The sequence below is a fragment of the Schistocerca piceifrons genome, chromosome 10, assembly GCF_021461385.2.
Source record: "Schistocerca piceifrons isolate TAMUIC-IGC-003096 chromosome 10, iqSchPice1.1, whole genome shotgun sequence".
In the NCBI taxonomy this organism is placed as follows: Eukaryota; Metazoa; Arthropoda; class Insecta; order Orthoptera; family Acrididae; genus Schistocerca; species Schistocerca piceifrons.
Genome location: NC_060147.1, coordinates 88635035 through 88655804, shown reverse-complemented (window position 1 = coordinate 88655804; position 20770 = coordinate 88635035). Strand labels below are relative to the sequence as shown.

The following is a 20770-nucleotide window of genomic DNA, read 5'->3' as shown; positions in this document are numbered from 1 at the left end:
GCAATGACTGCAAAGGCTGCTGCCCATCTTCAGGAACCACACGTTTGTCTGGCCTCTCAACAGATACCCCTCCGTTGTGGTTGCACCTACGGTACGGCCATCTGTATCGCTGAGGCACGCAAGCCTCCCCACCAACGACAAGGTCCATTGAAGTCACTTCCAACTATTATCGTATGAGTCTGGTACTTGTTTGAAATTAAACTCAAGTTTTCTTTGAACCTTTAAGCAACTGTATCATCTGAATTGTGAGGTCGGTAAAAGTATCCAATCATTAATTTATTCCGGTTACCAACAATGACCTCTGCCCATACTTACTCACGGAAAGTATCTACTTCAATTTCACGACAAGATAAACTACTTCTAACAGCAACAAACACGCCACCGCCAACCTTGTTTAGCCGACCTTTTCGGAACATCGTTAGGTTCCGGCTTTAGACAGCTTTCAGTGCATATAACGATATGAGTATCAGTGCCTTCTATTAGCGCTTGGAGCTCTGGTACTTTTCCAACACAGCTACGACAAATTACAATTGTTATACCAAAGATTCCTGTATCTACGTTCGTCCTGTGTTCAGCCTGCTCCCTTTGTGACTGAAGCCCTTCTTGTGTTTTCCCGAGACCCTCTAACCTAAAAAAACGGCCAGTCCACGCCACACGGCCCCTGCTACCCGTGTAGCCGCCTCCTGCGTATAGTGGACACCTGACCTATTCAGCGGAACCTGAAACCCAAGCACCCTCTGGCGCAAGTTGAGGAATCTGCAGCCTACACGGTCGCAGAACCGCTTGAGCCTCTGATTCAGACACTCCACTCGGCTCTGTACCAGACGCCCGCAATCGGTCCTGTCGACTATGCTGCAATTGATCAGCTCTGTTTTCATCTTGCGAGCAAGACTGGCAGCCTTTACCACTTCCATTAGCCGCTCAAAACTAGAGAGAATCTCTTCTGATCCAGAGTGACACATGTCATTGGTACCGACGTGAGCAACCACCTGCAGTTGGCTGCACCCTGTGCTCTTCATGGCATCTGGGAGGACCCATTCCACATCTGGAATGACTCCACCCAGGACGCACACGGAGTGCAAATTGATTTTCTTACCATCCTTGTCAGCCAAGTCCCTAAGGGCCCCCATAATGCGCCTAACGTTGAGCTCCCAACTACCAATAACCCCACCCTCTGTCATTGCCCAGACCTTGCAGACTGAGGGTTTTCTTCTGAAACAGGACAGGCAATAGCATCCGGCTCAGCGACAGTCTCAGCCACAGACAGCACCTGGAACCTGTTTGTCAGACAAATCGGGGAGGCCTTATGTGCGGCCGCCTGGGAAGTCTTTCGCCGCCTGCTTTGCCCCTTTGCCCCGCGGCGACCTCCCATTTGACCACAGGTGAAGGGTCAGCCTCAGTGCGAGCAGTAACTGGGTTGGCCACCAGTGACGACCCATCAGAGGACACTGACGTGCTGGACGTCCGCTGGATTCCCACGGCCGGCCCACAACAGTGGTGCCCATCAGCTGCAGCCTCAAGCTGTGTAACCGAAGCCATCACAGCCTGAAGCTGAGAGCGAAGTGTCACCAACTCGGCTCGCATCCGCACACAACCTTCGCACTCCCTGTCCATACTAAACACTGTGGAAAATTTGACTATGCAGTGATGTGTGCGCATCGACCTAGCGGTTATCGATCCTGTCTGGTGTAAAGTTTGCCTATATAGCACGCACCTGAGGCGAGGCACGTGAAGAGAGAGTGAACACAGAGCCGCTAGGAGGCGTGAGTCACGCATGCACTGTGTTTGGAAGCACGCTGGGCGGCAGTATAAGCTGGTAACACGTAGAAGTGAGACTGGTGGTACTGGCGTTGGTGATTCTAAAGTTCATTGGTTGACAGCCTTGTTTCTGCTCATGACGGCATTGGAACCATGGCTAGTTTTTTGGAGTGAGCAAAATTTCAGCCCATGAACTGTGGTAACAACGCAATTTAATGTATTGCTGCCTCCTGTTGCCTCATTCGAAGTTCTCGTCAGCTACTTCAATCTGTGCCAGTCCTGAACGATTTCCTTAGTAATGAAATACGTGTTTTGATGGATTATCAAGTGTGGTTAAATTTCGTTTTTATTTTATTTACTGGACCAATTGGTTGCTTGAAGTTTTCCAGGCCATAGTTTAAATTGTCATTATTGTCTGGGCTGTATTCCCTGAAGCACGTATGAAAATGTTTTTGAGGCTTGTTCAATGAACACCATCGGGTTTGTGTGTTTTAGAAGCTTGTCTTGTTACTTTGTGTTCTCTCCCGTGTGTACAGAGAGATTAGATTAGATTATTACTTGTTCCATAGGTCATGAATGCAACACTTCGTAATGATGTGGAACGTGTCAAGTTAATAAAAGGTGTCTATACAAGATATTACATTACACCAAATATTACATGACACTTAATATTTTTAATATTTTTTTCTGGGAGTTTGGAAATTACTATATCCAAATATTCATCTAATGGGTAGAAGGAGTTGCCATTAAGAAATTCTTTTAATTTCCTTTTAAATGCTATATGGCTATCTGACGGACTTTTGATGCTATTAGGTAAGTGACCAAAGACTTTTGTAGCAGCATAATTTACCGCCTTCTGAGCCAAAGTTAGATTTAACCTTGAATAGTGAAGATCATCTTTTCTCCTGGTGTTGTAGCCATGTACACTGCTATTTTGAATTCGTTCGGATTATTAATAACAAATTTCATAAGAGAATATATATATTGAGAGGCTACAGTGAAGATCCCTAGCCGGCCGCGGTGGCCGTGCGGTTCTGGCGCTGCAGTCCGGAAACGCGGGACTGCTACGGTCGCAGGTTCGAATCCTGCCTCGGGCATGGGTGTGTGTGATGTCCTTAGGTTAGTTAGGTTTAAGTAGTTCTAAGTTCTAGGGGACTGATGACCTCAGATGTTAAGTCCCATAGTGCTCAGAGCCACTTGAACCATTTTTTGAAGATCCCTAGCTCTTTAAATAAGTGTCTGCAGGATGATCTTGGATGAGCTCCAGCAATTATTCTGTTTACACGCTTTTGTGCAATGAACACTCTTTTACTCACTGATGAGTTACCCCAGAATATGATGCCATACGAAAGCAGAGCATGAAAGTATGCGTGGTAAGCTAATTTACTGAGATGTATATCGCCAAAATTTGCAATGACCCTAATAGCATAAGTAGGTGAACTCAAATGTTTCATCAGATCCTCAGTGTGTTTTTCCAGTTCAACCCCTCATCAATGCATACACCTAGAAATTTTGAATATTCTACCTTAGCTACAGATTTCTGATCGAAGTCTATATTTATTAATGGTGTCATTCCATTTACTGTGTGGAACTGTATATACTGTGTCTTGTCAAAGTATAATGAGAGCCCATTTGCAGAGAACCACTTAATGACTTTCTGAAAAACATCGTTTACAATGTCACCAGTTAATTCTTGTCTGTTAGGTGTGATGGTTGCTGTGTTGGCAGAAGAGCCAACACAGTGTTGCTAGAGGAGGCCTAAATGCACGCGTTTAATTACACGCAGACTGGCGTGAGGTCTGGAACAGGTCAGAGAAATAAGACTAGCAAAACAGGAGGTAACTGGTACAATACTTAACTTTAATCCACAATTGGTGAACATCTCTCTTGACTGTACATGTTTCACAAGATAAATATCAATTGAATACGGCGCCTTGCTAGGTCGTAGCAAATGACGTAGCTGAAGGCTATGCTAACTATCGTCTCGGCAAATGAGAGCGTAATTTGTCAGTGAACCACTGCTATGAACGCCGGCTGTACAACTGGGGCGATTGCTAGGACGTCTCTCTAGACCTGCCGTGTGGTGGCGCTCGGTCTGCAATCACTGACAGTGGCGACACGCGGGTCCGACGTATACCACCGGACCGCGGCCGATTTAAAAGCTACCACCTAGCAAGTGTGGTGTCTGGCGGTGACACCACAATGGTTATACCTGTATCATCGACAAAAAGTACCAGCTTTGCATCTTCGTGAATATAGAATGGCAAGTCATTAATATATGTTAAGAACAGCAGAGGACCTATATAATGTTACAATTATAAAAGAGCCCTCCTTCAGTTTAAGTTGACAGGCACATGCTTCTATATGTTGCTGTAGACAAAACTTTTTTCTATCTAAGCTTTCTACACAGTGATAACTTTTGACATATGTGGCAACTCCTCCTCCCACCTTATTCTCTCTACCAACATGTGCAGCTAGTTTAAAACCACTGATATTTACCTTTTCCATATCAGAAACAATGTGATGCTCAGACATGCATAGTATATCTATTACATTATCAGATTCAATGTCATCTAAACAAACCAGGAGCTCATCTGCTTTATTCTTCAATCACGGAATGTTTTGGTGAAAATGGTAACATTATTTTTTACTTTACTTTTGCGAGAATCTACTTTTTGTTTAATCCACCAATATTTTGGTTAAATATGGTAACATTATTATTTACTTTCCTGTTGCGAGAATTTTGTGAATTTTGGACCTCGTTAGCACCTGCCTGCCTGAACTTCTCATTGGACACTGATATTAGTACATCCATGAGTAGTAATGTCCCCCCCCCCCCTTATGGATTTTGCTAACAACCCTGCCAGTTTACCCTTCCCTTTCCTACTGAGACCTGGCTGAGGAGCTGCGCGAGCTGGGCCTGTTGATTGTTGGAGAGTAAAAGGGCTCGTATCAAGAGCGGCAGTTCATGTGTAGTGAAAGGAAAGCTGTGTAATCCTGCTTTAGGTATACGCCTCCAATTACAACCATTATCTCTTGACGCATTTGTAGTTGCGTGGGTGGTGGCTTAATTTTAAAACCACGAGTTTGTTTAATGACGTTTAAGGATCCTGTGTTTAACTATTGCAAAAATTAACTCTAAAGTCGTTTACTTGTCAGCTTGAATTTGTTTTGAGATTTCTATATTTAATTAGAGCAGTGTTTTTATGAGAAACTTTGTCTTGAAATTTTATGCTCTGTGTTTTTTTTAATAAGTACCGAGGATTGAAACTTTCTCAGAGAGTTATATTGTAATAAAGTAAATCATGTTTGAGAATTGTGGCCTAGTCCTTTAATTAACTGAACCTTTCCTTTTCTATCGCAAGGTTGCGCTACATGCAGATAAACGGACTATCGGCACGTACTGCGCAACTCTACTGTAGGCCCTGACGAAAACGCACGAACTGTGTCTAGTAATACGGAGGTATCCAAAAACCTATCTATCGAAGCACTCAGGTGAATCTAAATAATTCACCCCTGATTAGGAACTTATAATATGTCACAAATTCGATTTACTTTCCGACGCAAACGACAACGGCTCCGAAAGACCATATCGATATTGTTTCGTTGAATGGTTCGACCGCTGACACTTGTTGATGGTCCAGCACTGAAATCTGCAGCAGTTTGCGGAAGGGTTGCACTTCTATCACGTTGAACGATTCTCTTCAGTCGTCAATGGTCCCGTTCTTGAAGGATTTTTTTCCGGCCGCAGCTATGTCGGAGATCTGGTGCTTCACCGGACTCCTGATATTCACGGTAGAGTCGTGAAATGGTCGTACGGGAAAACCCCCACTTGATCGCTACCTCGGATATGCTGTGCCCCATCGCTCGTGCGCCGACTGTAACGCCACGTCCAGACTCACGTAAATCTCGATAACCTGCCATTGTCGCAGCAGTAACCGATCTAACAACTGCGCGAAGACACTTGTCTTATGTAGCGCCATATTCTGGCTGTTTAAATATCTCTGTATTTGAATACGCATGCCTATACCAGTTTCTTTGGCGCTTCAGCGTGTTTTACTACTTACTGTGACTGTACACATTGTTCTAGATGCGCTCTTGCTTCATCGCTGGTGCAACTATTGTTTTGCCCATGGCACTGAAAACCATTTTCAGCACAGGACACAAACTGCACACACTGTCTTCCACCACATTAACTTGTTTATGTTATGAAGTGCTACGAACTGTGGGATATATTTTGCACTCTATAGCCAAAGATTCTATTGTGTGTGTGTGTGTGTGTGTGTGTGTGTGTGTGTGTGTGTGTGTGTGTGTGTGTGTGTGTGTGTGTGCGGGGGAGGAGGGGGGAAGTTGGCGGGGTGGGGAGGCGGGGAGGGGGAGGGGGGGAGGTTGTGTTTGTGTGCGCAATTGTATGCGTATGTGTGCGTCTCAGATATTTTGCCAGGTTCAGCAATCTGGTGTAGTTGGTATAAGATATTTAATGTGATTATTTATTGTGATATATTTCATGTTTATGGGATGATGGCTATATTATTTTAAATGTTTTATAGTCTTGCAGTGGTTGGTGTTGTACTTCCAACATTTCATATATTCTTCTGATTTTATACTAAAACTAGCGAACCGGTCAATGCTTCGAAACTTCTAAATATGTATGGGAATTGGATATGTATCACACTCATTTTAGCCCTTTCTCACTGCACATCTCATCCTCCCTCACCATGTCCATCGCATCCTCCACCTCCTTCTCCTCCACCCTTTCTCCTCGCATTTCCTCCTTCCCCATCATTCTGTCAGTTTCTTCCTCACCCTCTCTCTCTACCAGGTGTAGAAGCCGGAATTTGCCTGTAGATGGTGCTAGCTGTCAGCGTAGGGCCCGTGAGACCGCGTCTGCAGCCCATCCGCTTCCTGCAAAAACTGATGGCGAATGTCAGCACACAGTAACCCAAGTCCATATATCGGTATCTGTTTCAAACCCCCAAATATGTCCAGTTTTGTGCCTAAGAACTACGATTTGCGGACAGCATTGGTTTTCTGTTATCGTTTGAAGAAAAGTGGTGCGTAATCGCATCGAATGCTTGTCGCAGCTTTCGGCGAACATGCTCTTGGGAAAACACAGTCTCTCGAGTGCTTCAAAAAATTCAAAAGAGGTGATTTTGACGTGAGAAACGACAAGCACGGGAAACCACCGAAAAAGGCCGAAGACAACGAATTGCAGACCTTATTGGATGAAGATGATACTCAAACTCAACAGGAACTTGCGGAACAATTCAATGTGGCTGAGAAAGCCATTTCTGTCGGTTGAAAGCTATGAGAAAGGTGCAGAAAATGGGAAAATTGGTTCCGCATGAACTGAATGAATACAGCAAGCAAATCGAAAGACCACTTGTGAATTTCTGCCTGCCAGATACAAAAAAAAGTCGTTTCCTCACCGAATAGTGACAGGTTATGAAAAATGTATGTATTTTGAGAATCCTAAGCGTCGTAAATCATGGGTGAATCCAGGCAAACCATCGACATCCACTGAAAAACCAAATCGCTTTGGAAAGAAGAAAATGCTCTTTGTCTGGTGGGATAAGAAGGGTGTCATCTATTGTGAGCTGCTAACACCTGGTGAAACCGTTAACACTGGTCGCTACCAACAGCAGATGATCCATTTAAATCGAGCATTACGTGAAAAAACGACCGGAATATGAAAAAAAGCAACATAAAATCGTATTGCTCCATGATAACACCCGATCACACACAGCAAAACGGGTCAGGGAAAGGCTGAGGCGTTCAGATGGGGAATACTATGGCAAGTGTCTTATTCTCCACTCTTGGATCCATCCGGTTATCATCTGTTTGCATCACTGGGACACGCCCTCGCTGAGCAACCCTTCAGTTCGTGAGAAAATGAATGAAAATGGTTGGCTGACTGGTTCACTTCAAAAGAAAAACTGTTTCTTTGGCGCGCATTCATAGCCCGCCGGAGAGGTGGGAGAAATGTATAAACAGCAATGGAGATTATTTTGAATAAAATATTGTTCATCAATTTCAAACAACAGACTGTTAATTATTGCAACCAAATTCCTGTTTGATACTTCTATACCCGGTATGTCCAATTGCTCCCTCCCGCATCTCTTACCGCTCTCTCTGATCTTGAGCCTTGTTTACTGCAAACGGAACTTTGATTGTGAGTTGAATCTGTTTAAAATAGACGGATATAAGTGAGACCTCTCCGGCTGTAAGGTCTGTGAGGATAGTGGTTTCAATGTCAGTACTTCGCTTAGTTTTAATCTGCATACGGGTAGGATTACGAACTTTCGGACGATTCAGATTCCACAGCATAAGCCGATAACCCATAAATACTACTTTCCCATTTTCTGTAAAAACAGAAAGTGAGGTAGAAAACAAATCAGCATCCTGTATATGTATATACACTACTGGCAATTAAAATTGCTACACCAAGAAGAAACGCAGATGATAAACGGGTATTCATTGAACAAATATATTATACTAGAACTGACATGTGATTACATTTTCACGCAATTTCGGTGCATAGATCCTGAGAAATCAGTACCCAGAACAACCACCTCTGGCCGTAATAACGGCTTTGATACGCCTGGGCATTGAGTCAAACAGAGCTTGGATGGCGTGTACAGGTACAGCTGCCCACGCAGCTTCGACACGATACCACAGTTCATCAAGAGTAGTGGCTGGCGTATTGTGACGAGCCAGTTGCTCGGCCACCATTGACCAGACGTTTTCAATTATTGAGGGATCTGGAGAATGTGGTGGCCAGGGAAGCAGTCGAACATTTTCTGTATCCAGAAACGCCCCGTACAGAACTTGAAACATGTTGTCGTGCATTATCCTGCTGAAATGTAGGGTTTCGCAGGGATCGAATGAAGGGTAGAGCCACAGGTCGTAACACATCTGAAATGTAATGCCCACTGTTCAAAGTGCCGTCAATGCGAACAAGAGGTGACAAGGACGTGTAACCAGTGGCACCCCATACCATCACGCCGGGTGATACGCCAGTATGGCGATGACGAATACACGCTTCCAATGTGCGTTCACCGCGATGTCGCCAAACATGGATGCGACCATCATGGTGCTGTAAACAGAACCTGGATTTATCCGAAAAAATGACGTTTTGCCATTCGTGCACCCAGGTTCGTCTTCGAGTACACCATCGCAGGCGCTCCTGTCTGTGATGCAGCGTCAAGGGTAACCGCAGCGATGGTCTCCGAGCTATCAGTCCATGCTGCTGCAAACGTCGTCGAACTGTTCGTGCAGATGGTTGTTGTCTTGCAAACGTCCCCATCTGTGGACTCAGGGATCGGGACGTGGTTGCACGATCCGTTACAGCCATGCGGATAAGATGTCTGTCATCTCGACTGCTAGTGAGACTAGGCCGTTGGCATCCAGCACGGCGTTCCGTATTACCCTCCTGAACCCACCGATTCCATATTCTGCTAACAGTCACTGGATCTCGACCAACGCGAGTTGCAATGTCGCGATACAATAAACCGCAATCCGACCTTTATCAAAGTCGGTAATGCGATGGTACGCATTTCTGCTCCTTACACGAGGCATCGCAACAACGTTTCACCAGGCCACGCCAGTCAACTGCTGTTTGTGTATTACAAATCGGTTGGAAACTATCCTCATGTCAGCACGTTGTAGGTGTCGCCACCGGCGTCAACCTTGTGTGAATGCTCTGAAAAGCTAATCATTTGCATATCGCAGCATCTTCTTCCTGTCGGTTAAATTTCGCGTGTGTAGCACGTCATCTTCGTGGTGTAGAAATTTTAATTGCCAGTGGTGTATATATCCGCGTGTTTGTATGTACATAAATTTTGCTTTTATATAGTTTTAAAGATAATTTTAATATATATTGTTGTGGTCTTCAGTATCAAGACTGGTTTGATGCTACTCTCCATGCTATTCTATCCTGTGTGAGACTCTTCATTTCCCAATAACTACTGCTACTTTCCTTCTGAATCTGCTTGCTGTGTTCATCTCTTGGTCTCCCTCTGGGATTTTCAGCCCCCCCCCCCCCCCTCTATACACACACACACACACACACACACACACACACACACACACACACACACATACACACATACACACACATACACACACACACAGACGAGCGCGCGCGCTCACACACACAAGTTACACTTCCTTTCAATGCTAAATTGTTGGTCCCTTAAGGTCTCAGAATGATTACTATGAACTGATCTCTTCTTTTTATCAATTTCTGCCACAAATTTCTTGTCTCTGCAGTTCTCTTCAGTACCTCCTCATTTCTGATCTACCCATCTAATCTTCAACATTCTTCTGTGGCACTGCATTCCAAAACTTTCTGTTCTCTTCTTTACTTCTTGCACTTCGATACATGGATGCACTCCAGACAAATACTTCCAGAAGAGACTTCCCAACACTTAAATCTACACTGTATTATTTCTCTTCTTGAGAAATGCTTTTCTTTCCATTTTCAGTATACACTTTATATCCTCTCTACTTTGTCAGTCATTTTACTGCCGTATAGCAAAACCCATCTATGTCGTCTCTTAATCTGACTCCCACAGCATTACCATTATTCGTATTGTTTTGTTGATGTTCATCTTACATCCCCCTTTCAAGACAATGAAAAACAATTCGTGTTATGGTTTAAATGCACTGCTACGGTAGTTAAAACTGAGTGCGAGAAAGATAACGCAACAATACATTTTCACAGTAGAGCATTTACGGGGTGTTCAAAAAGTCTCTCCGCAGTGCCGTATGATTGTTAGCCGTGCGTGCCGTATGGTTGTTCGCCTGCCTGAGTTTTTCAACGAAACAATAAACGCACAACGATACTGCAGTGATATTCTGTGCCCATTCACAGGAGAACTTGTCAAGTGAAGTACTGAATGCTTGTTTTCAACAAGATGGTGCAATCGCACATACAGCTCGCGTTTTAATGTCACTGTTTGCTGATGTTTTTGGTGATCGCGTAATTTCATAGGGACTTGGCCTCCACTATCGCCTGACCTAGCACCACCTTACTTTTTCTTCTGGGGTGCAGCGAAAGCATAACAACCGTCCAAAATCCATCGATGAATTGAAAACTCCAATATCGACTTCTGTTCTGTTGCAGAAGAAATGTTACAGCTTGTGTTTGGAAACATGATGAGACGAAATTACAATGAAATGAACACTCTTAGCTGCTTACAGGCGTTGACATACGTCAACGGGGACAGATGTAAAATGTGTGCCCCGACCGGGACTCGAACCCGCGATCTCCCGCTTACATAACAAACGCTCTATCCATCTGAGCCACCGAGGACACAGAGGATAGCGCTACTGCAGGGATTTATCTCTGGCACGCCTCCCGCGAAACCCACATTCTCCACGTATTGTCCCGCACTACATTCGTAGTGCCCCCGCCCATTATACTCATTACTCAAGGAGCGTTGCTGATTCCCGTAAGAGTTCGGGCACTGTTTGTGCATTCGCACAGAAGAAGAAGATGGTCAGGTGGCCGGTGAGCCTTAACCATATATATTTTTACTAAGATGGTCCGATGTCCGAAAGAACAGATACCAACTTAGTAAATATATATATGATAAGACGAATTGAATTGTGTATTCAACAACAGGGAGGACCATTTCAACATTTAATGTGAAAATTTATAAGTAAAAATGAATATTCAACAAATTAATAACTTGTATTTCACTGAGTTTCATTTCGGTATATTCGCTGTGACATACGGCACGCGCGGCTAACAATCATACGGCACTACGGAGAGACCTTTTGAACACCCGTACTTTCTCTCATACACAGTATTAAGAAACATGTCCTACCTTCGCAATCTCCAGAGGACAAGCATATATCGCGTTGACTGAAGTATAATTATTGTCTCTGAAAACAAAATTGGCGTTTCTCTTCGACTAGTTGTTAATTTCTCCCGGTTACCTTCTGTACTATATTGTAGCAGTTCTTTCTATGTATGGTCCAAGTGTCATGACAGTGACACAAATCATGTGGACGTTACGTACTTCCTTAAGTTTTGTACACCACTGTACATGTTATGTCAGAGACAGGTGTGATGCAGCTCTCCATGCTACTCTATCCTGTGCAAACCTCATCATCTCCAAATAACTACTGCCACCTACATCGATCTGCACATGCATGCTGTATTCATCGACAGCTGGGGCTATGTTGACAGTATTGTGCTGTGGTGGTGACAGACCTTTCCCTTATGGCTGCCCACAATTACCTGTTCACGTTGGCTCAGCTCCGTTCTCCCCTTTTCGTGTTTCCAGAGGGAGTGCATCTCGATCCACATCGGTCAGGCTGGAGTCCAGATGGGCAACGCGTGCTGGGAGCTGTACTGCCTGGAGCACGGGATCCACCCGGACGGCCAGATGCCGTCCGACAAGACTCTCGGCTACGGCGAGGACAGCTTCAACACGTTCTTCAGCGAGACCAGCACCGGCAAGCACGTGCCCAGGGCCGTCTTCGTCGACCTCGAGCCCAGCGTCGTCGGTAAGCGACACTCTCCACACTCCAATCACAGTCTCTGGAGATGTATCCTTAAGGAGTTTTGGCACCCATATTAATATCTTTGCGGTCTTGAAAAGCTCAGCCGGCCTCGGTGGCCGTGCGGTTCTAGGCGCTTCAGTCCGGAACCGTGAGACTACTACGGTCGCAGCTTCGAATCCTGCTTCGGGCATGGATGTGTGTGATGTCCTTAGGTTGGTTAGGTTTAAGTAGTTCTAAGTTCTAGGGGACTGATGACCTCAGATGTTAAGTTCCATAATGCTCAGAGCCATTTGAACCATTTTTTTGAAAAGCTCAGCCACTGCCTTTACCAGCAGCTTCGCATTCTCCCACGGTTATATTAGAGGCACCTTATCCTTCAGCCAGTCCACTGTACTCCTGAATGTGGGTCCTGGACCAGCGTCCAGTGTTCTCAAAGAGGTCCATATGCATGAGCTGCTGTGAGGTGATCTTTACCAGTGGATAGCCTTGCTGGATAACCGACATCCTAAAAACCGAGACTGCAGTGCTATAGGTCTGTTATCTTATTTTTTGCCTCGGCTTTTTCTGGACACACTTATCCTGAGAAGTGAGAGTCTTAGATTCCTCCCTTGTTCTCCTACTGCCTGCCCTCGATGCAGAAGGGGTTTGAACACCCCTTTCGCTCTGGGACAGTCTTTCCTTGAAGGTCTTGGGCTCCTTTTAGTTCCCTCCACTTTTGTGTAGGAAGCCACTCTTTTTCTTCCTTTAGCTTTTGTTCTCTAAGAAGTTTCTTCCTCTGAGCCACAGTCAAGTCTTTGATCTTAATCTACTTCTTGAACAGCTCTGTCCCCCTGTTCAGCCCCAATGTTTGGGTGTCTGAGGTCTCAACTTGCCCCTCAGTATTGCTACTTTCTTTCGTGTCCATTTTGGTCCCATTAGAGTTGGGGATCTAATCAGACCACACTGCGGAAACCCCATGCAGTGCAAGGCTAATTACTCCGGGAGGTCGCACATTATCCCTGAGGCTCCATTCACGACACATCTTCCCATGTGCCACCCACCTCTTGGCATGGATTGCATCATACTTTGGGTTGGGTATTGAGGAGCTGGGAAGGACAAGGAATGGATGTCGTATGACAGGTTGTTGTGGGACACACTTAGTCTGGTCCATCAGCCAAGACCTTACTGACCATAGTTTCCCACAGCCAACACAGCCCTCAGCTTCAAGCAAACACACAAGCCTCCCCACCCTCATGGACAGTGTTACTTCAAGCTGGTGTCCCCCGGAGAGAAGCATATCTTTACTTCTCGGTCGCTTGCTGAACAGCTTCTGACCATGTGAGAACGTGGTAACTCCATCCTTATCTTATTTACTGAAAAGCCGCTAAGCGTCTTGGAATGAAATCAGTACAACCACGGTCCATTTCTTGTTTATTTGCTAGACAGACTCAAGTGGTGTGGGACTGTACGAACATAAATATAGCCCCTCTCTTGTTTATTTACTGAACAACGGCCCCTCTCTTGTTTATTTACTGAACAGCCGCCAAGTGTCTGGGAATGCAATAACTTCATTTATACACCATCCCTGTTTACTTGCTAGACAGCCTCTGAAGGTGTGGGAGTGTAGCAAATTTAATTACAGTCACGCTCTTGTTTACTTACTCGACAGCAGGCATTGCTCTGGCAATGCAATAAATTCAGCTGCAGTCCATTCCTCTGTACTTGCAAGACAGCTTCTAAATGCGTGGGAGTGTAGCAATCTTAACTACAGTCCCTCTCTTATTTACTTACTAAACAGCTGGCAAGTGTGTGCGAGTGCAACAACTTAAGCTCTGCTCTATCTATTGTTTACTTGCTAGACAAAAAATGGTTCAAATGGCTCTGAGTACTATGGGACTTAACGTCTGAGGTCATCAGCCCCCTAGAACTTAGAACTACTTAAACCTAACTAACCTAAGGACATCACACACATCCATGCCCGGGGTAGGATTCGAACCTGCGACTGTAGCGGTCGCGCGGTTCCAGACTGAAGTGGCCGCACTTGCTGGACAAACTCTAAACGTGTGGGTGTATAGCAACTTCAATTTCAGTCCCTCTCTTGTTAATTACTGAACAGCCGGCAATTGTCTGGGAACGTACTAACTTCAGCTATGCTCTACCCCTTTATCACTTGCTGGACAACCTCTAAACATACGGGACTGTAGCAACGCAACTATGCTCTAACACTTGTTTACCGCTGAATACCCATAGGCATATGGGAATATAGAAGGGTGTCCTAAAAAGTAATGTCTCCGAATTTTTATGCGCAAGTTCTTCAGGGTTTTTATATAAAACAGACTTTCTTAACATTGTGCATCATTGTTCTTCATGTCTACATATTTATTTCTCCACATAGTTACCCTGGCGACGAATAAATTTCTCCCCACACAGATTTAATCTGTCAGGAAGTTTCATATCAGCGCATACTCCGCTGCAGAGTGAAAATCTCATTCTGCAAACATCCCCCAGGCTGTGGCTAAGCCATCTCTCCGCAGTATCCTTTCTTTCAGCAGTGCTAGTTCCGTAAGGTCCGCAGGAGAGCTTGTGCAAAGTTTGGAAGGTAGGAGACGAGGTACTGGCAGAAGTAAAGCTGAGAGGACGCATCGTGAGTCGTGCTTGGGTAGCTCAGTTGGCAGAGCACTTGCCTGTGAGAGGCAAAGGTCCCGAGTTCGAGTCTCGGTCCGGCACACAGTTTTAATCTGTCAGGAAGTTTCACACATTGCATGTTCTACCACCATACAGCGAGGCCTTCAGAGTTGGAGGTCCAGGTTGCTGAGCACACCGGTACCTCTAATACCCAGCAGCGCGTCCTTCTGCAGTGATGCATGCCTGTATTGGTCGTGACATACTGTCCACAAGTTCATCAAGGCACTATTGGTCCAGATTGTCCCGCTCCTCAATGGTGATTCGGCGTAGATCCCTCAGAGTGGTTGGTGGGTCACGTCGTCCATAAACAGCCCTTTTAAATCTATCCCAGGCATGTTCGATAGGGTTCATGTCTGGAGAACGTGCTGGCCACTCTAGTCAAGAGATGTCGTTATCCTGAAGGAAGTCCTTCACAAGACGTGCACAACGGGGGCGCGAATTGTCGCCCATGAAGACGGATGCCTCGGCAATATGCTGCCGATGTGGTTGCACTATCGGCCGGAGGATGGCATTCAAGTATCGTACAACCATTACGGCTCATTCCGTGACCACCAACGGCGTACGTCGGCCCCAAAACAGCAGGGAACCTCCACCTTACTGCTCTCTCTGAACAGTGTGTCTTAGGCGCTCAGCCTGACTGGGTTGCCTCCAAACACGTCTCCGACGATTGTCTGGTTGAAGGCAATGCTGGTTCACTTATGGCATGACTCGTTATGAACTGTCTGCGTGGCGCTGAGGTTCTGTAGTGACCAGCAAGACCCCGAGATCTGTGGCCGATAGAACGAGTGATGATCAGATGGAAAGTCAATTGCATCCCAATGCCAGTGTTCAGGATATCAAGGGCCACTTACCACTACTGTGTGACACCCTTCCCTACCGAATTAGTGCATACATACGAGGTGTGGCTAGAAAAAAACCGGACTAGTACTGGTGAAACAATAAAACGAATGCAATAAGGCTGAAAGTCGCGTGGCCTGTCACGTGACTCTCGCTCCGCCTACTGCTCGAGTTTCATCTGCCTCCTGCACTCAGTCTGCCCGTGGCGTCTGTTTTAAGTAGTTGACGTTTTGTCTGTGCGTCGGAAAATGTTGAGTGTACAGAAAGAACAGCGTTTTAACATCAAATTTTGTTTCAAACTAGGAAAATCTGCAAGTGAAACGTTTGTAATGTTACAACAAGTGTACGGCGATGATTGTTTATCGCGAACACAAGTGTTTGAGTGGTTTAAACGATTTAAAGATGGCCGCGAAGACACCAGTGATGACACTCGCACTGGCAGACCATTGTCAGCAAAAACTGATGCAAACATTGAAAAAATCGGTAAACTTGTTCCTTGTCAACTCCTGTTAACTCAGACACTGCTCTGATTGTTAAACGGCGATCTTGTCGAACAAGTTTACCGATTGTTCCTTGTCAACTCCTGTTAACTCAGACACTGCTCTGATTGTTAAACGGCGATCTTGTCGAACAAGTTTACCGATTTTTTCAATGTTTGCATCAGGTTTTGCTGACAATGGTCTGCCAGTGCGAGTGTCATCACTGGTGTCTTCGCGGCCGTCTTTAAATCGTTTAAACCACTCAAACACTTGTGTTCGCGATAAAAAATCATCGCCGTACACTTTTTGTAACATTACAAACGTTTCACTTGCAGATTTTCCTAGTTTGAAACAAAATTTGATGTTAACACGCTGTTCTTTCTGTACACTCAACATTTTCCGACGCACAGACAAAACGTCAACTACTTAAAGCAGACGCCACGGGCAGACTGAGTGCAGGAGGCAGATGAAACTCGAGCAGTAGGCTGAGCGAGAGTCACGTGACAGGCCACGCGACTTTCAGCCTTATTGCATTCGGTTTATTGTTTCACCAGTACTAGTCTGGTTTTTTTCTAGCCACACCTCGTATAGACAAGAGTGTATGCGATATCATACTGATCAGTGGGTACATACTGCTAAATTCTTTGTAAGTTTCACTCGATTTGGTAGTTACTGAAAGAATCTCACATATCCTCTCAATCTGTGAAATTTCATTTTGTTTCCTCTTCGCCTTCTGAGTGCTACACATTCCAAACCCTCTTTTCCGGTTTTCCCACAGTCCTGTGATTCATTTCCATGCAATGCTGTACTCCAGATATATATCTAATACTTCCTTCCTCAAATAAAGGCCTATATTTGAAGCTAGCACACTCCTTTTAACGGAGAATACCCCCTTGTCTCTTCTAATCTTATTCGTACATCTTCTTTGCTTTGTCTGTCATGTACAATTTTGCTTCCCAGGTAGCAGAATTCGTGCAGTTACTTTTATCGTGAAGAATGGCTGCAGATATTAAAGATAGAATTCCTTCACTTCGTCATCTACTTAGTACCAAATTTTAGTATTGAGTTTACCACTAGTCTCATTCACAAGCTGCGACATTGTTATGCGTGAAACAGTGACCCGTATATACAATAAGTTTCCTTTAATTTACGTCTATAGTCACAAACTTCTTGTTAACAGATTACCGGTTTCGGTCTGTAATGACCATCATCAGATCTGTTTTATAAAAACAAAGTCCTAATGTACTGCAGCCATAGCGGCATCGTCAAATGTTAAATAACAAATCAACACCAGCATCGATGCCACTATGGCTGCAGTACGTTAGGACTTTGTTTTTATAAAACAGATCTGATGATAGGCCTAATCATTATAGATCGAACCGGTAATCTGTTAACAAAACGTTTGTGACCATACACGTAAATTAAAGGAAACTTACTAGTCTCATTCCTCGTGCTCCTACTACTTCCCTATTTCTTAGGTTTACTCTTAGTTTATATTCTGCGCTCGTTACATTGTTTCTTCTCCCCTCGCCTTCATCCCGTCTAGTTTGTAGGTCTTGTCAAATTTTACTTTATAATTTAACTTTGTGTCAGATGAGCCTTCACAAAACCCGAAAATATTCTGTTCGTATGTTGTTGTGTTGTTGTGGTCTTCAGTCCAGAGACTGGTTTGATGCAGCTCTCCGTGCTACTCTATCCCGTGCAAGCTGCTTCATCTCCCAGTACCTACTGCAACCTACATCCTTCTGAATCTGCTTAGTGTATTCATCTCTTGGTCTCCCTCTATGATTTTTACCCTCCATGCTGCCCTCCAATACTAAATTGGTGATGCCTTGATGCCTCAGAACATGTCCTACCAACCGATCCCTTCTTCTAGTCAAGTTGTGCCACAAACTCCTCTTTTCCACAATCCTATTCAATACCTCCTCATTAGCTATGTGATCTACCCATCTAATCTTCAGCATTCTTCTGTAGCACATTTTCGAAAGCTTCTACTCTCTTCTTGTCCAAACTATTTTTCGTACATGTTTCACTTCCATACATGGCTACACTCCATACAAACACTTTCAGAAACGACTTCCTGACACTTACATCTATACTCGATGTTAACAAATTTCTATTTTCCAGAAACGCTTTCCTTGCCATTGCCAGTCTACATTTTATATCCTCTCTGATTCGACCATCATCAGTTATTTTGCTACCCAAATAGCAAAACTCCTTTACTACTTTAAGTGTCTCATTTCCTAATCTAATTCCCTCAGCATCGCCCGACTTAATTCGACTACATTCCATTATCCTCGTTTTGCTTATGTTGATGTTCATCTTATATCCCCCTTTCAAGACACTCTCCATTCCCTTCAACTGCTCTTCCAAGTCCTTTGCTGTCTCTGACAGAATTACAATGTCATAGGCGAACCTCAAAGTTTTTATTTCTTCTCCATAGATTTTAATACCTATTCCGAATATTTCTTTTGTTTCCTTTACTGCTTGCTCAATATACAGATTGAATAACATCGGGGAGAGGCTACAACCCTGTCTCACTCCCTTCCCAACCACTGCTTCCCTTTCATCCCCCTCGACTCTTATAACTGCCATCTGGTTTCTGTACAAATTGTAAATAGCCTTTCGCTCCCTGTATTTTACCCCTGCCACCTTTAGAATTTGAACGAGAGTATTCCAGTCAACATTGTCAAAAGCTTTCTCTAAGCCTACAAATACTAGAAACGTAGGTTTGCCTTTCCTTAATGTTTCTTCTAAGATAAGTCGTAGGGTCAGTATTACCTCACGTGTTCCAACATTTCTACGGAATCTAAACTGATCTTCCCCGAGGTCGGCTTCTATCAGTTTTTCCATTCCTCTGTAAAGAATTCGCGTTAGTATTTTGCAGCTGTGACTTATTAAACTGATAGTTCGGTAATTTTCACATCTGTCAACACCGGCTTTCTTTGGGATTGGAAATTATATTCTTCTTGAAGTCTGATGGTATTTCACCTGTCTCATACATCTTGCTCACCAGATGGTAGAGTTTTGTCACGACTGGCTCTCCCAAGGAGGTCAGTAGTTCTAATGGAATGTTTTATGCAAAGGCTGTTATGGCACTCGCGAATAAGACAGGAACTGAAATTCTGGGAAGCAAACCAAAAGCTGAAATGCTTAACTCCATTCTCAAATGTTCCTTTACACAGATAAACCCATGGGAATTGCCACTGAAACGATGAGTGAAATAAATGTTAGTATCAGTGGCGTTGAGAATCAGCTGGAATCGTCGAAGTTGAACAAAACTCCCGCCCCGATAGATTCTATCAGGTTCTATACTGAATTTACGGCTTAGCGCCTGTTCTCATTATAATCTACCGCAGATCCCCTGAACAAAAAAATCACGCCCAGGAGTTGAAAGAAAAACACAGGTGTCACCCGTTTACAAGTAGTAGAAGTGATCCACAAAGCTACCGTCTAAAATCGGTTTGTTATAGAATCTTAGAACATATTCTGAGCTTAAACATAATGAAGTATCTCGAACAGAATGACTTCCTCCGTGACAACTAGCATGGATACCGAAAACATCATGTGAAACCCAACACACTTTTCCCACACGACATACTAAATGCTTTGGATCATGGTAACCAGGCAGATGCAGTATGAAAGTACGATCACATGGGGTAGCAAGCAAAACTTGTGATTCCATTGAGGATTTTTTGGTAGGCAGGACGTAGAATGTTACCTTAGATGGAGAGTCATCGACAGAATAGTGTGTTGGGACGAAGTTTCGAGGATCGGCTTCAAGTTGCGAGCTAACATCCCAAAGATGTTCGGGCTCACATGCGGTTCCTCTTCATCGAAATTCTGTGATGGCTGTGGGCTGAGGATGACACGGCGAATGGTCGGTACCTTTGGGCCTTCAAGACCTGGTCGGCCGGAGTATAGTTTAGCTTAGTTTATGTAAATATAAGGGCGCTCATTCTGGGGAGTGAGTTTGTTCAATTGGCTTTTATTCTACAACACAGCGAGCGCTACCTGCAGAAAAATATTTTGCATTGTCTTGCTTCAAGTGGGTATTTCATGTGTTTTTAAAGATTCGGCTTCTGACCACGAAACTTGATAAAGTAAGAGTGAACGTAGGGAAAAGTGAGAATGATGAAGTAATTTTTATCTTACGTAAAAAAATTTCTCACTATGTGTAATGGAACTTCTATAAGCCAGTGTCCTTATTGACTTGACATGCTCCTTTTGTTTTTGCTATATAACGTGTTCATGGATATTGAAACTTTTATATATGTATACTACAGAGAGAACAACATGTGTAGCATGTGGACCAGGGAGCAAACGTGCGTTTTATTAGATGTTACGTAGAAATTTTACACCCGTCCATTTCATAAAACCGTGAGATTTTCGAGGTGGATACTGCCGATAACTGCTGGGGCGCGCTGTGATCGCGTATACCACGTTGAGGCACACGTACCGTATGCATTCCGAGCGTTCATCAGCATGTTGAACTCGGTATGCTCAACGTTGAGGTT

The 20770-nt window shown here is 44.3% G+C and overlaps 1 protein-coding gene across 2 annotated transcripts in view; it reads left to right on the top strand.

Moving 5' to 3' along the window:
- The window catches only part of LOC124718793 (tubulin alpha-3 chain-like), a 251477-nt gene that overhangs the window by 64769 nt on the left and 165938 nt on the right, over positions 1 to 20770 (top strand). For both annotated transcript variants that reach the window (XM_047244401.1, XM_047244400.1), the window contains exon 2: positions 12054 to 12276. In XM_047244401.1, coding sequence (XP_047100357.1) covers positions 12054 to 12276 — 223 coding nt within the window. The remainder of the gene's footprint in view (positions 1 to 12053; positions 12277 to 20770) is intronic.